This window comes from Dendrobates tinctorius, unplaced genomic scaffold (genome assembly GCF_039654945.1).
Source record: "Dendrobates tinctorius isolate UK_male_01 unplaced genomic scaffold, ASM3965494v1 ptg000117l, whole genome shotgun sequence".
Taxonomy (NCBI): domain Eukaryota; kingdom Metazoa; phylum Chordata; class Amphibia; order Anura; family Dendrobatidae; genus Dendrobates; species Dendrobates tinctorius.
This window is the reverse complement of record NW_027361785.1, coordinates 9,720,005-9,737,500: the sequence shown is the minus strand read 5'-3', so window position 1 is coordinate 9,737,500 and position 17,496 is coordinate 9,720,005. Positions and strand designations below refer to the sequence as shown.

General features: G+C 42.6%; 1 protein-coding gene across 1 annotated transcript in view; it reads left to right on the top strand.

Moving 5' to 3' along the window:
- Positions 1–17,496, top strand: part of TMEM255B (transmembrane protein 255B) — a 122,656-nt gene that overhangs the window by 10,900 nt on the left and 94,260 nt on the right. Inside the window, exons 2-3 of the mRNA XM_073590605.1 lie at positions 1,272–1,414; positions 2,184–2,246. Coding sequence (XP_073446706.1) covers positions 1,272–1,414; positions 2,184–2,246 — 206 coding nt within the window. The remainder of the gene's footprint in view (positions 1–1,271; positions 1,415–2,183; positions 2,247–17,496) is intronic.

The window sequence follows — 17,496 nt, the reverse complement described above, 5'->3', positions numbered from 1 at the left end:
TATTATTATGAGGAGAGGATCTGCCATGTCATTTATATAGAACTCTGCAAAGGAATACGTGGATTTCGTCCGCGCTGCCCAAATGATGAAATTCCACAAGGTTAATAAAGTTTATTCTACGCGTTTCAAGGTTTTTTTGCAACCTCTTCTTCAGGAAATACCACGCTTAGAATAAACCACTGTCAAACTTGATTAACCTTCTGGAATTTCATCATTTGGGCAGCGCGGACAAAATCCACGTATTCCTTTGCAAAGTTCTGTTTCATATAGTCGGGGACCGACTTGTGGATCTGTGGCAGCCTTTATCTATACATGCTTTGTATACCTACTACCAGGTGAGCAGTTTTTTGTCAAACCGCTTACTGTATTTGTGGGATAAGACCCTATATTGCGCTTCTGTCTCCCTATTTCCTCAAAATATGTCATTTATATAAGAATGCTTTGAAAGCTTATTGTTTATTACTTACTAAAAATTTTCAACAAAAAATAAAGTTTTTTTTTAAAAAAACATGGTTTTCTGGCTATCTTCATGTTTAAAAATAATACAACACATTTTAATCTCATAAACCGTTTGTTTCTCTGCTTACACCTTGTTTTGTGCTGTAAGCACAGTGCCTGCAATGAGATTAGAATGACAACAATATTTTTTTATCCTGCCTTGCCAGCTCTGTATTTTAAGCTACTGCAGAGTTCAATTTCCGGGATCTCAGAACATATGTATTTCATCATGACATTTTAAATCTCACAGGATAATCTAATTCTTCATATTGTATTATTGACTATTTAAAATAATTTTCTATGTGTAATATGGAATACTGGAAACAATATCTGGCATCGGGAATGGAATAAGGAATTGATAATATTGTGCTTACATCTGGATTTCATAGCGTATGCCTGCCCTTTATATTCAGACTTACTGTATATGAAGATAGCTGTACTCTGAAGTACTAAAAGTAAAATCTATTTTTCAATATGTGGAAAAACTAAATATTTAGGCATAATGAGGTTTTCTTTTATTATCTTTGTATTCCTTGTGTAAAAAATTATTTAATATAGACATATCTTAACAGTCAAATCTTTTATTCTAGTTCCTGTCCTAACTGCAGTCTGTAATGAGCTGCTGCATTTCTGGCACTGGCGAAAATAACTAATATCTGACTGCAAACTAATGATAACTAAATGGTGTACGTTGCTAGAAATCTGAATATGTCCCAGAATGTTCTCCTGCAGAAAGTCGACAAATTATAATTGTCTGTACAATTTAATTGTAGGCCATTTTACTAAACGGAAGAGGTCTGTTCTGTGGTTCACCATCTCCCTGCTTCTGGTGTCTCTTTTTATATTGACCATTGGCTTGGCTGCCACCACAAGAACAGAAAATATAACCGTTGGAGGTTATTATCCAGGGATAATTGTAAGTACGCTTTTATTCTGTTTGTATTGGTTTAATGCGCAATATTGCATTTCATTTTTTTTATTTATAAAAACGTAAAGAACTACTATTTCTAAAACTATTTAAGTGCAAGTTGCTATATAGCTAAAAGAACCAACAAGCTCTGGAGCTTGCACCTCTGTCCAGATACACCCAACACTCAATGTGCCAGATGGATCTGTATTTATCCTCTCTGGACTTCACACACTCTACAGCTCTTCACTCAACCTAACCCTAAACATGGCCGATTAACCTCTCTCAGTATTTCGTATGCTGGAGCTTTTCGCTAGGTTGATATCACTGAAGCTAACAACAGCAATGAAACATATCTCCCCACCAGGACTTTTCCAATTAATTTGTCACAATGTATATAATGCATTTCCATGTGCTTATTTTACTTATGTTTACCAAATGTGGGTATGCATGTGAACAACATATGTTTGTATATGCGACCTGATGGAGGAAGGCCAAAAGGATCTTCACTGTCAGAGTAAGTCCATGCTATACAGGGGTGGACATATTATTGGTGCATTCTATGCAGCCGCACAGGGGCCTAAGAGGTAAGGGGCCCACTTCCACCTCTGAAGCAGCAAGGAGCTTCTGTCATAAGAGAACTATTGAACTGCAAACGGCCAATAAATTATTTTTGAACAAGGGCCATTTTCTGTCTGTGTCAGTCACTGCTGCTATGTTCTTTCATTGACTATGTAAAAAATGTATAATTTTTGTTTTCTTTGCATCCTGAAAACAGCTTGGCTTTGGATCTTTCTTAGGCGTAATAGGAATTCATCTTGTGGAGAACAGAAAACAAATGGTATGCATAGTCTGTTTTTATTATTTATATGGTTAAACCAATTGTGTGCCTCAAGGGATAAACTCATGTGATGCAAAAGTACAATAATTTGCTGTGAAAGCATTTGGTGTATACAGGGTTGGCCATTTGTATGGATACACCTAAATAAAATGGGAATGGTTGGTGATATCAACTTCCTGTTTGTGGCACATTAGTATATAGGAGGGGGGAAACTTTTCAAGATGGGTGGTGACCATGGCAGACATTTCGAAGTTGGCAATTTTGAATCCAACTTTATTTGTTTCAATATGAAAAGGGTCATGTGACACATCAAACTTATTGAGAATTTCACAAGAAAAACAATGGTGTGCTTGGTTTTAACGTAACTTTATTCTTTCATGAGTTATTTTCAAGTTATTTATTTATAAAATGTGTTCAAAGTGCTGCCCGTTGTGTCGAATTAATATTAATAATAGTTATCAATGCAATCCTCTTCTCCCACTCTTGACACACTGATAGTAACACCACAGAAGAAATGCTAGCACAGGCTTCCAGTACCTGTTGTTTCACATCTTTTATCTTCATAGCATAGACAATTGTCTTCAGATGACCCCAAAGATGAAAGTCTAATGGGGTCAGATTGGGAGACCTTGGTGGGCACTCAACTGGCCCACAATGACCAATCCACTTTCCAGGAAACTGTTCATGTAAGAATGCTTGGACCTTACACCCATAATTGATGGTATGGTGTGGTATATAGTGTACTATGACTGGGTATGCGACAGAGCAGGAAGAGACACCAGGCCGATAAACAATCCAATGAGATTTATTGGAACAAGAAACTTTGGCAACACAAATGAAGGTAGTTCTGCAGCGTCTGTAATGAGTCCACAATGAATCCACGATGCATCCACATGAGTCCACAATGAGTCCACACAAAGGGAGCAGATGCGGGGGTGCATAGATTTCAACTATCCAGACATTTGTTGGGAATCTCTCTCAGGCAAAACTAACAGGTCAAGGAAATTCTTATCCTCTCTTGCTGACAACTTTATCTTCCAAAAGGTAGGGGAGAAAACAAGGGGAACTGCTACCTTGGATCTAGTCCTTATAAACAGGGAGGAAATGGTTGAGGAGGTAAAAGTGGCTGGGACCCTAGGAGGTAGCGACCATGCAATTTTAGAATTTTGAATAACTAGAGGAGGAAGACCTGTGAAGACTCAGACGTCAAGGTTAGATTTCAGAAAGGCAGATTTTAAGGGATTCAGAAAGAGAATTGGAGGGATCCAATGGCTGGATATCCTTAAGGACAAAAATGTCCAGGAAGGATGGGAAATCTTGAAAAATGAAATTCTCACAGCACAATTGTTAACAATTCCGAAAAGAGGGAAGAATAGGAAGCATTTAAGGAAACCAGGATGGATGAACACAGAACTTAAGCACATGCTAAAAAGGAAGAAAAAAATGTTTATAAAATGGAAAGAGGGAGGCATATCTAAAGAAGAATATAATGCTGTCTGCAGAACCTGCAGGGCACAAATCAGATTATCTAAAGCTGAAAATGAATTGAGGCTTGCAAGAGATGTCAAAAGCAATAATAAAGGATTTTGGGGATATGTCAAAAGTAAAAGAAAAGTCAAAGATGCTATAGGATTTTTACAGGATGAAAATGATGAAATGGTAAGACAGGATGTTGAGAAGGCCGAACTTTTAAATTCCTATTTTGCATCTGTTTTCTCTCAGAAAGGAAATGTAACATCAACTGTTCTTCACTGTCCTATTAAGGGAATAGAAGAATCCAGGATATCTATAAACAGAAAGATAGTGAGGGAACACTTAGCTAACCTAAATGAATTCAAGTCTCCAGGTCCAGATGAATTACACCCCAGAGTAGTGAAGGAGATAGCAGAAGAAATTTTTGAACCCCTCTCCATAATCTTTGAAAATTCTTGGAGAACAGGAGAAGTCCCAGAAGACTGGAGAAGAGCAAATGTTGTTCCTATCTTCAAAAAGGGGAAGAAGGTGGACCCAGGCAACTATAGGCCGGTGAGTCAGACTTCTATACCAGGAAAGATCTTTGAACAAATTATTAAACAACATGTATGTCAGTACCTGGATAAGAATGAAGTGATTAAACAGAGTCAGCATGGGTTTGTAACTAATAAGTCATGTCAGACTAACTTAATTTCCTTCTATGACGGAATCACTGATTGGGTGGATCAAGGAAATGCTGTAGATATAGTATATCTTGACTTCAGCAAAGCATTTGACAACGTATCTCATAGAATCCTTATTGAAAACATGACTAAGTATGGAATGGACAAGGCAACTGTTGGGTGGATTCATAACTGGCTTAGTGATCGGACCCAAAGAGTGGTCGTAAATGGCTGCACATCCAGTTGGAAGAATGTCTCAAGTGGGGTACCACAGGGCTCTGTCCTGGGCCCTGTATTGTTCAACATCTTTATCAATGATTTAGATGAAGGAATTGAGCGTAAACTGATTAAATTTGCTGATGACACAAAGCTAGGAGGGATAGCTAATACTAGAGAAGAGAGAGAGGATTCAAAAAGATATAAATAAACTGGAGAAGCGGGCAGCAACTAACAGAATGGTTTTTAACATGGAAAAATGCAAAGTACTACATCTGGGCAATAAAAATGAAAAAAGCATATACAGAATGGGAGGAATAGGGCTAAGCAACAGCACATGTGAAAAAGACTTGGGTATGCTAATAGATCACAGACTGAATATGAGTCAACAGTGTGATGCAGCAGCAAAAAAGGCAAATGCAATTCTAGGATGTATTAACAGAAGCATACAGTCTAGATCACGTGAAGTCATTATTTCCCTCTACTCCTCTTTGGTCAGACCTCATCTGGAATATTGTGTCCAGTTTTGGGCACCACATTTTAAAAAAGACATCAACAAACTGGAGCAAGTTCAGAAAAGAGCGACCAGAATGGTGACTGGTCTGCAAACCCTGTCTTATGAGGAAAGGTTGAAGGATTTGGGAATGTTTAGTTTGCAAAAGAGAAGACTGAGAGGAGACATAATAGCTGTCTACAAATATCTAAAGGGCTGTCACATTGTAGAAGCATCAACTTTATTCTCATTTGCACAAGGAAAGACTAGAAGCAATGGGATGAAACTGAATGGGAGGAGACACAGATTAGATATTAGAAAAAACTTTTTGACAGTTAGAGTGATCAATGAGTGGAACAAGCTGCCACGAGAAGTGGTGAGTTCTCCTTCAATGGAAGTCTTCAAACAGAGGCTGGACAGACATCTGACTGGGATGATTTAGCGAATCCTGCTTTGACCAGGGGGTTGGACCAGATGGCCCAGGAGGTCCCTTCCAACTCTACGATTCTATGATTCTATGATTCACCCAGCAGTCTGACGCCAGGAAAATAGAAATAGTCCTTGGATGAATTCAAAGGATCCAGCAGATCAGAGACAGTCACTGGGATCTTGCCTCAGCATAAGATCCCAGCCCTTCGCAAGTCACCACATAACAACAATCTTTAGATTCAGGCCTTAAATCCAGTAGGGTGGTGAGATATCACATTTCCATGTGGCAAAATTATCTCCAATCTCCATACATGATACCAGGATCCAGCCGCAGCCAAAGGAGTTGAAAAGATAAGTCTTGAGTGAGGAAAAGAAGGGCTCAATTCTGGTTTTACTAGCATAGGGATACAGTGAGTGTCATGTTGCCTCTATCCTTAAAATTTCTAAGACGGCAGTCCATTACAACAAGGTCAAGCAGCAGACATTAGGGACAACAAAGCTACAGACTGACAGAGGGCAAAAATGACTCTCCACTAACCGGGATGACCATAATCTTATTTGAATGCCACTCAGCAACCGCAGGATGACATCAAGTGACCTACAAAAGGAATGGAAAATGGCAGCTGGGGTGACGTGCACGGCAAGAACAGTTCATAACAGGTTCCTAGAGACAGAGCTCAAGTCATATAAAGGTAGAAAAAATCCTTTCATCAATGAGAAGCAAAGGAGAGCCAGGCTGAAGTTTGCCAAAGACCATAAGGATTGGACCATAGAGGACTGGAGTAAGGTAATCTTCTCTAATGAGTCTAATTTTCAGCTTTGCCCAACTCCTGTTGTCTAATGGTTAGACGGAGACCTGGAGAGGCGTACAAGCCAGAGTGTCTTGCACCCACTGAGATATTTGGTGGAGGATTGGTTATGATTTGGGGATGCTTCAGCAAGGCTGGAACTGGGCAGGTTAATATTTGCGAAAGACGTATGAATCAAGTCGCATACAAGGTTATCCTGGAAAAACAGTTGATTCCTTCTGCTCAGGCAATGGTCCCCAACTCTGAGGACTGGTTTTTCCAGCAGGATAATGTGCCATGCCTCACAGCTAGGTCAATCAATGTGTGGATGAAGGACCACTACATCAAATCCCTGTCATGGACAGCCCAATCTCCAGACCTGAACCCCATTGAAAACCTCTGGAATGTAATGAAGAGGAAGATGGATATTCTCAAGCCATCAAACAAAGCTTAAATTTTTGTACCAGGAGTGGCATAAAGTCACCCAAAAGCAGTGTGAAAACTGGTGGAAAGCATGCCAAGACGAATGAAAGCTGTGAATAAAAATCATGGTTATTCCACAAAATATTGATTTCTGAACTCTTTCTAAGTTAAAACACTAGTATTGTTGTTTCTAAATGATTATGAACTTGTTTTCTTAGCATTATTTGAGGTCTGCAAGCACTGCATTTTTTTGTTCTTTTGACCATTTCTCATTTTCTGAAAATAAATACAAAATTTAGTGTTTGGAAATTCAAAGACATGTTGTCAGTAGTTTATAGAATAAAAGAGCAATTTACATTTTGCTCAAATATACCTATAAAGAGAAAAATCAGACAAACTGAAAATATTGCAGCGGTCTCTTAATTTTTGCTAGACAATAAAGGGTGACAATATTTTAAACCTTTGACTCCAGGCTCCATATCTCACCATCCACTACAGCAGCTTCTAACATGAGACTACCATCATTTTGTAAAAAGCCAAGTTACAGCACTCTCTTGTTTGCAAATTTTATTAAATCAAAAACATGTAGTAGATAGCTTGTGTCTTTAATCAAAGAGTTTTTGTGACTTTTCAAACAAACTAAAGTCGTTTCGGCTCATCCCAAGCCTTGTTTGCATGTAGTCACTGAAAAAATAAAAATAAAATTGTGCCAGTGTAAGAAGGCGCGGACCGGGGGTACCTCTCTTTCGCTGGGTCTGGAACTGTCGGGGCCATCACCTTTGTTGTCCAAGGGAAAACTTAGAAACCCGGACCGCCCTTTGCAATTGAGAGCAGGGGCGTGGTTAAGCAAAAAGAGCCTGAGTGGGGAGACCTGGTGGGAACACACAGTGCGCAGCAGGGGAAGTTTGGTGCTCCGTCCTCTGAGTACCATGACAGCGCAGGTCCGCGCTATAGAATCCCTGCAACCATGTACAAGGACTGTTATCAGATACGTGCCGTGTGCCTGTTGGCCCCCACAACTGAAGGTGCCAAACGCTCCGGGCTAATAAATACCGCGTGCATGCCGCTTAAGAAGGACCAGGTGACTCACTGTGAACAGCATTCTTTCTCACTTGCATGCACCTGTTGTGTAACGTTAAGCTCCTGCAGTGTTGGAGACTGCATTTTACTCCACACAACAAACCCTGGACCCAGGACCCCATACAAGATGTCAAGGACTCACCATCACCGCCGGGAACAGGATCATCAACACCTCCAGGACAACAATGTCGCGGGATGCAGTAACAGACAGGAGGCAGAACAAAGGTTAACGTTAATTTTTATTTAACAGGGAGATACTCCATGCAGGGAGAAGGAAGAAACAGTGGTATGGAAGATGATATTAGCTCAAAGGATGTGCAGCCTTACTTATTTCAATTATTACCTCAGTTACCTCACCCTGCACATCCTTTGTGCTAATATCATCTTCCATACCACTGTTTCTTCCTTCTCCCTGCATGGAGTATCTCCCTGTTAAAATAAAATTAATGTTAACCCTTGTTCTGCCTCCTATCTGTTACTGCATCCCGCGACCTGCTCACATCAACATGTGAAATTAAATTTTTTTAAGAAAAAAGGAAAAATATGAATGAATACACATATAACAAATTATAATAATCTCCAAAACATGTTAGAAGACAAGACGTCCAGAGTATGATAAAGAAAAAGCACAAGAAAAATTTAAGAGTGAAAAATAAAATAAAAAAATAAATAAACGCAAAAAGAAAAAAACAGAAACAAATGGGGGTAAGGAAAAACTAAATAATAAAAAAATTGCAAAAAATGAATTAAAGAAAGAAAACATAACAAGAAGAAGGTGAGAAAACTAGACACAAAGTAAGTAAAAACCTAAGACCTGGTCATAAAGTGATAACCACCAGTGTTCAGAAAAAGAATGGCACCAAGGTATGCACCAAAAGCTGCTTACAACAGAGAATAACAGAGGAATTCTGCTCAGGATATGATGGCAGCTATGTCTGGTGGAGTGAATCTTGCTCATGTGTGAGTTAAAATAGTGTGTGGCTAAAATGGGAGAAGAGAAGAAGGGACCAAGAGTGTGCAATGTATTTTGTATTACGCTCCAAATCGTGCACCGAACGTAATCCAGGCAACTAAAGTCATGTAAAAAGATATGGATCACTAAAGATGTATATCTTTGTACCGTGTTAGCCAGTAGATAGAAAAATATTCAGGATTGAGAGTCCTCAGTAGTTGATACCTTTTAATGGCTAACTGAAAAGATGGTAACACATTGCAAGCTTTCGAGACTACTCAGGTCTCTTCATCAGGCTTGACTAATACAAAATCTGAAGTCACATATTTATGCACAATACAGCCTAGAAAAAATGCAATAGATAAGACAAGTGACGTGAAGCAGAACTATCAATATGGGAGAGGGAGAAACATAAATATAAACATTGGACCAGTTCATAGATAAGGAGTCCGGATGTTTTATGGTCCTCTGATTGGGGTCTAGTTCTGTGTTGTGATGCCCCCACAAGGTTTTAAAAGGAAATTCCTTAATTGATGTAAAAAGACATAAATCCATGCAACACATTCATTCCAGCACTGAGAGTGTCAAAGTTCGTCATAAATTTGTATTCCCAAACTCGTCTCTCTCTCTGAGAATTGAAGTTACCTTTCAATACCAGTAATTTCATATCCACGTTGCTGTGATCAGGGATACAGAAATGTTTCGCCACAGGTAGATCCATTCTTTTTTCTCTTATTGTGTGACGATGAGCATTCATCCTTGTTCTAAGCTTTTGCCCTGTCTCCCCCACATACAGACCCCCAGTTGGACATTTAGTGCAAATAATTAAGTACACCACATTAGATGTAATGCAGGTGAAAGTACCTGGGATCTTGTAGTCCTGATGTGAGTTGGGGATCTTTATCTTGTCCGTGGTCATTTATAAATGGACAGGTTTTACATTTTTTCTGGTTGCAAGGAAAGGTTCCTGCAGCTGTTGGAGAGGACAGGGAGCTTCTGACAATGATGCTTCTTAAATTTGGGGGCTGCCTAAAACACAGCAATGGGGGGTCTGGAAAAATGGATTTTAATCGGGCATCTTTTTGTAGTAAAGGTTGTAATTTCCGTGCAGCTCCCCTTAGCACCTCCAGATTTGGGTTGTAGGTGACTACTAGAGGCACTCGGTTATTTTCTTCGTTAGCTTTGTAATGTAGCAGGTGATTCCTTGACAATCTGATGGCTCTTGTAATTTGGTTTTCAATTGTTCTTGGATGGTAACCCTGATTCAAAAAGGTCTTTTTGAGGTGACCAAGGTGTTTGTCTCTATCCATGGGCTTGGAACATATACGATTGTATCTGATGGCTTGGCTATAGATAATAGAGTTCTTTATGTGTTTTGGATGGAAACTGTCCCATTTAAGGTATGTTGGACGGTCGATTGGTTTCTGATACAGGGATATCTCTATTTCATTGTTTTTTAACTTAATGATGGTGTCCAAAAATTAATCTCAGTACTGGAGTAGTTGAGTGTTAAATTGATGGTGGGATGAAATTGATTACACTGTTCGTGGAACGTCTTTAGCTGTTGCTCAGACTCCGTCCAGATGATTAAAATATCATCAATGAAGCGGTAGTAGGCCAGGGGCCTGATGGGGCATGAGGACAAAAAGTCGCTTTCAAGCTTGGCCATGAAAAGATTTGCATACTGTGAAGCCATTTTACTTCCCATAGCTGTGCCAGTCTCCTGTAGACAGATCCTTTTGTCAAATTCAAAGTAATTGTGGGTGAGGATGAATTTTATAAATTTCACCACAGCATCAGCATTAGTCCCTGTGTTTTCCATGAAGAATTTGCAGGCATTTAAACCATCTTGGTGTGGGATATTAGAGTACAAAGATTCCACATCCATGGTGGCCAGGATGGTTCCTTCTGGTAGAGGACCTATTGCTGCTAGTTTATTCAATAGGTCAGTTGTGTCCTGAATGTAGCTGGATGTATCCTTCACCAGTGGTTTAAGAATACCCTCTACCCATCCAGATACCTGCTCAGTGAGGGTGCCCCCACATGAAATAATTGGTCTTCCTGGATTTCCAGATTTGTGGATTTTGGGAAGCATGTAGAATGTCCCTATTCTTGGAGTCTCTGGTATCAGGTCATCGCCAGCTCTTATGGACTGGTCAGGCAGACAAGAAACCAACTTGTTTAGTTCCTTGTAATAGTCCTGTGTAGGATCCGACTCCAATTTTCTTTAGTAGCGTGTTTCCATAAGTTGCCTGTTTGCTTCCTTCATGTAGTCTGACGTATTCATCATGATTATTGCACCTCCCTTGTCAGCAGGTTTAATGATGATTTCTTTGTTGGTTATTAAAGACTGTATGGCCTTTCTCTCCTGGGCACTGATGTTGGATGCTTGTCTCCTGTTAGTGTCTATGATTGTGGATTTTATCAAATGTCTGAAGGAGTCTATATATTTATCCAAATGAGGGTTGCGTCCAGGTGGAGGTGTCCAGTCTGACCTTTCCCTAGTTGTTACGATCCCTTTTCCTTCGGTCTGAGTGTTTTCTGAATCTTCTGTATCATTGAAATATTCCCTCAGGCGCAGTCTCCTGAAATACTGTTCCATATCACTGCAGAGTTCAGTTTTATCTAGGGCCTTAGTGGGACAAAATGAGAGTCCTCTAGAAAGCACGGCCAGTTCTACTTTGTTGGGTTTATAATCTGAGAGATTGATGACACAGATGCTTTTGTGTCTGGAATGGAGTAGTTGTCCAAGTTGTCAGGTTTTGGATTTGTTTTGTATCTGTTTGTATAGAGTCTTGAATTGAGACGCAGTCTGTGTAGTTTCTTTTCCTTGTTATGAACCAGAAAGGTCCGTAGTTTGTTGTAGTATTGTTGTAATTTTTGCTCTGTGCTTTCTGTAAGTGTTTTCCTCAGAGTTTCAAATTGCCACTGGACTTTACTCCTTATGCTGTAGCAGACATGTAAAAGGTGGTTCCTTAGTCTCTCAGAAGTCCTGTGACAAAGGTTTTGTGCATAATGGGTATTGTAGTTATGAAGAATTGGGTTTGTAATCCAGAGTCCTTTGGGAATTAGATTCTCCTTTTTGCATTTAGATAAGAAAAAAATGTCGCTGTCCATTTGTGCACGTTTCTTCAGAAGTGGTTTTAGTTCCATAAAGATGCGATACATTCTGGTATCCTCCATTTTGATACAGGAAAGATGTATATCTTTGTACCGTGTTAGCCAGTAGATAGAAAAATATTCAGGATCTCCCATATTGATAGTTCTGCTTCACATCACTTGTCTTATCTATTGCTTTTTTTCTAGGCTGTATTGTGCATAAATATGTGACTTCAGATTTTGTATTAGTCTAGCCTGATGAAGAGACCTGAGTAGTCTCGAAAGCTTGCAATGAGTTACCATCTTTTAGTTAGCCATTAAAAGGTATCAACTACTGAGGACTCTCAATCCTGAATATTTTGGATCACTAAAGAAAACCTTAATCTTATGTTGCAATAAGTTATGATAAAAGGGTGATTATATACTTAGTGATGCCAGATGCGTCACCAGCAGGAGTAACTGAACAGGTGTGACCATAGTGACGCAAAGTGCGTCATTGAAAGGCTCATCGATGTAGGCGAGTACCGTGTTACATGACCGGGTGAATGGATGGTTGCCCATTTTCTTTAGATTTTTGCTATATCCCTATGCAACCAATATTTAAGTTATATACAGAGAAAGCTTTAAATGCACACATATAATAGATAAAATAATCTATACAATCTGTATTATTGTTTACCGACATGTTTTGTACAGCTAAACATTTGTTCTCAGTTACAAATACAACAAATGTAAATTCAGAGAGCATACAGTTTAATAATGCAGGGGCAAATAAACAATAATTTCCAGAAATAATACAACAATGTTCTGGGAACACTGGTAAATGGAAGCCATTATAGGTCATATTTCTCTGACATTGTAATTTAGGAAGCAGTGTCTGCAATTGTAATGGATATTATGGGCTGAAATAGATTATCTTTGTTTTTCCCATTTCACTTAGTTTAACTTAGATTCCATAAATGAAAAGTGTAATACAATAGATGTAAAAATAAGTATAAGCTGAAAACTAAATTCAGACAGATCATAGGTGGCTGTTGGCTTTAGACATATGGGAATATAGACATATCACTGTGCTGACTGCTAAATTAAAGTAATCATAGACAATACTCTGAAACCACTAACAGACATTTTGTGTCTTGACAAGATTTAATGTCTTTGTAGACAATGTCAGAGTAATCAGGGTATACATGAGTCCAGGGGCGGACATACTACCAGTGCAACCGATGCAATTGCACAGGGGCCCAAAGGTGGAGGGGGGCCCCTGCAGGAAGGAGCTTACTGCCCATAGTGGCAGAGTATGCAGCCGCTATGGGGCCAATGAGTCAAGATTACGGCGGGAGTGAGAGGGGATGGTGTCATGCAGCATCGGGCCCCTCTCACTCCCTCCTGTAATCATGTATGTCCAGAGCCGGAAGCGCACAGAGTGCAGGATTTCAAAATGGTGGCGTGTCATGAAGGGAGAGACGATGGCCAATGAACGCTTCCCCATCAGACTTATGAGAGCGCTCACTGTCCGCCGTCTCTGTCCTCCTGCATGGCGCGTCCCAATGGTGAGTATTCACCTGTAGTCAGAGGCCGGGGTGCATAGCACCCTGGGGACTGGGGATATAACAGTGGAGGAAGAGCAAGACTTACAGTGTGTATTCTGCTCCCTCCACTGTTCTATTCCCAGCAGGCTGCAGCATGTCAGCAAAGAGGTCGGGGGAGGAGGCTCACAGTGCAGGACAGCACTGGAGAGCAGGAAGCTGATATCAGTCCTATCTACTGTGTCCCCATCCCCCACAGTAGTCTGCAGCCCTCTCCAGCTGATCTCTGTACTATGAGGTTGACCTCCTCCACAGCTCATCTGATCAGGTAATAAATTAGAATGTGTGTGTTTGTATATGTACATATGTGTGGGTACTGTATATGTGTGTACATCTGTGTATGTATGAGTACGTATGTGTGTGTATGTATCTATGTGCATCTGTGTATGCATGTGTGTATCTATGTGTGTGTATGTATGTACAGTATATGTATATGTGTGTATCTGTGTGTGCATGTATACAGTATGAGTTTGTGTATCTATGTATATGTGTGTGTTAGGGACGGCGGAACGCACTAAATAATAGTAAGTGCATTCGCCGCCCAGGGTCCACTGTGCAGAGGTGTTATGCTGCTGCTACGTAATGGCAGACACTCAATATGGCGGTATAACGCACGCGGGTTGAACGTCACCCGGAGTGCGCTGGGCGGAATCTGCTACTTCACAGAGACGCCGAAGCGTTAAACACAAGTGCCGAGCCTGTTGAACGCACAGAGCTCAGCAGAATGCACACACGGTATATGGTCACAGGACTCTGGCCCAAGACACAGGGTTAGCATCGCTCTAGACCTACCGTGCGTGCGGAGTCGCAACCGCGGACGCCAATAAGTACTGCTGACTGCAGCGTGGCGAAAGACACTGCCGCTGTGCGACAATACCTGGTAGCAGGCAAACTGTTGGACGCTAGTACCATGGATGATATGCACTGTGGCCTGTAGCTTGCCACTGACTGGCGCTGACTCTATCACTGGTTCTCTATCCACACACGTAATATCAGAGGGAGGAGAATCTTAATGAGTCATTTGCAAGTCCATGCATCCGTCATCATTCACACAGGTAGCAACTAGAGTCTATACTAGCGCATGGCCGAGTGGCCATGCGAACCTTTTATAGCCAGGACCTTCCAGAAGCTTCCAGATCCCTGAGATGGACCAAACAGATCTGGAGAAGGACCTGTGCATGTGACTCCCGGTCTCCAATGGGAGATCGTCTCATGAGCATGCTCAGTGGAGCAACGGAAGGACTTAGCCTCTGGAGTGACTTGCTGCTGAGCAGCCTGCATTGCTATTGCTGGCCCAGAGGTGGCAGCAACAGCCAGACCCACAGAGCTGGTCTGAGCAGGCTCGTCTGCGGTCGATGGAGAATGGGAGACCGCCGAATGCAAGGCTCTGGATTCCCGCTGTGCAACTGCAGGAACCCGACGCCTAACATTACCCCCTTTCCTAAGGCCCCCTCCCCTCTGAGCCTCGCTACGCTCAAATGCCGCGATAAGGAGCAGGACATAGATGTTCTCCACTGGTTCCCAGGTCTGGACCATGACCCTTCCAATCCACCAAATAAAACTTTTTGCCACGCACCACTCTGCGTCCCACAATGGCGTTGACCTCAAACTCATCCGAAGACAAGTCTGATGTCCCGGCACATGACTCGGAAAACCGGGACATGTGAACATGTTTGAGAAGGGACACGTGGAAGGCGTCAGATATGGCCAAGTGTGGTGGAAGGGCCAGACGGTAGACCACCGAGCTGATCCGCTCGAGGATTTTGAAGGGACCAATGTGTCGCGGCGCGAACTTGGTGGGCTCGGGCCGCAGCCTGATATTTCGAGAAGCTCGAATGGCATCCTGGGTGCGATCCCAAATGTCACGAGCCTCCACTGCCCAGTCTGGCACCCAGGAATCAGTGGAAGACACTGGCATCGGGACGGGGACGCGCGGATGATGGCCATAATTAAGAAGAAACGGAGTCTGACCAGTGGAATCAGCCACTGCATTATTCAGGGCAAATTCGGCCCATGGTAGTAAGGATGCCCAGTCATCCTGCCTGGCCGAGACAAAATGTCGCAGGTACGTGACCATAGTTTGGTTGGCTCTCTCAACCAACCCGTTTGTCTCGGGATGATAGGCGGAGGACAAGTTTAGCTCGATACTGAGTAGACTGCAGAGCTCCCTCCAAAACCGAGACACAAATTGGGGATCTCGGTCACTAACTATTTTGGCCAGCATACCATGCAAACGAAATACGTACTTTATGAACAGAGAGGCAAGACCACGAGCGGAAGGCAGCCGCGTGAGTGACACCAGATGCACCATTTTAGAAAAATAATCGGTGACCACCCAGATGACCGTGCTGCCACCAGATTTGGGCAGGCCGACCACAAATCCATGCCTGCCATCTCCCAGGGTCTGTCTGCCACCGGCAAGGGATACAGTAACCCAGCTGGCCTCTGCCTAGAGGACCTGTTCCGAGCACAAGAGACTCATGCCTGAATGTATTCTTTTGTGTCCTGAGCCATGTGTGGCCACCAATAAGACCTTGCCAGGAGTTCTGTGGTCCGCTTATTGCCAAAGTGGCCACCCACCCTGGACGTGTGTCCATGCGAGAACCTTGGGCCGCAGGCGAGGAGGGACAAAGGTCTTGCCCAGTGGCACTGACTTGAGAGCGACCGGAGCCACGGTCCTCAGACTCTCAGTGGGGACGATTAACGAGGCTCAGCCTCCTCCTCTGCCGAGACCACCGAGCTTGAAGAGAATTCAAGAGCTGGGCTGTTTGTAAATAGACCAGGTTTTTATGGTCAGTGTACACCTGAAAGGGGAACCGGGCTCCCTCCAGGAGATGCCAGCAAAAATGGGTTTTAAGAGACGAGAAGGCCGCGGAGACCTGTTCTGACCAAACCTTGGGATTGGCTCTTTTTTTGGTGAGGGCGACCAAAGGAGCTAACAGTGTGGAGAAGTGGGGAATGAACTGACGGTAATAATTAACTAACCCCAAAAAGCGCTGCACCGCTTTAAGAGAATGGGGCTCCTGCCAGTCCATTACCGCCTGCAGTTTGGCAAGATTCATAGCCAACCCCTGGGCCGAGATGATATTGCCCAGGAACGGCAAGGACTCTTGCTCAAATTGGCACTTCTCCAATTTGGCGAAGAGAGAATTCGCCCGCAAACGGTCGAAGACATCTCTCTGGTGAGAGGTCAAATCTGGAGAAAAATGAGGATGTCATCCAGATAGAACACCACCGAGGTCGAGAGCATATCGCGAAAGACGTCGTTTACAAAGTCTTGGAAGACAGCAGGTGCATTACAGAGGCCAAAGGGCATTACCAGATACTCGCATTGGCCATCCCTGGTAGTTAAGGCTGTCTTCCACTCGTCTCCTTCGCATATGCAGATCAGGTTGTAAGCCCCCCGTAGATCTAACTTAGTAAAGATCCGGGCCCCTCGCAACCTGTCAAACAATTCAGAAGTGAAAGGAAGAGGGTACTTGTTTTTCACTGTAATAGCATTGAGACCTCTGTAGTCAATGCAGGGAAGCAGTTCTCCACTCTTCTTCTGTACGAAGAAGAACCCTGCCCCTGCCGGCGACACTGGCTTCCTAATAAACCCTCTTGCCAGGTTCTCCCGGATATATTGTGACATGGCCTCTGTCTCCGGTAGAGACAGAGGATACATGCAGCCTCTAGGAGGTTCCGCGCCTGGCAAACGGTCTATCGGACAGTGGGACAGTGGGACAATGGGAGATCGTCTCGTGAGCATGCTCAGTGGAGCAACGGAAGGACTTAGCCTCTGGAGTGGCTTTCTGCTGAGCAGCCTGCGTTGCTATTGCTGGCCCAGAGGTGGCAGCAACAGTCAGACCCACAGAGCTGGTCTGAGCAGAGCTTCGGGAATGACGGGACTGCCGAGCAGGCTCCTCTGTAGTCGATGGAGAATGGGAGACTGCTGAATGCAAGGCTCTGGATTCCCACTGTGCAGCCGCAGGAACCCGACGCCTAACATGTGTGTACATCTGTGTATCTGTGTGTGTGTATATATGTATATCTATGTGTGTGTATCT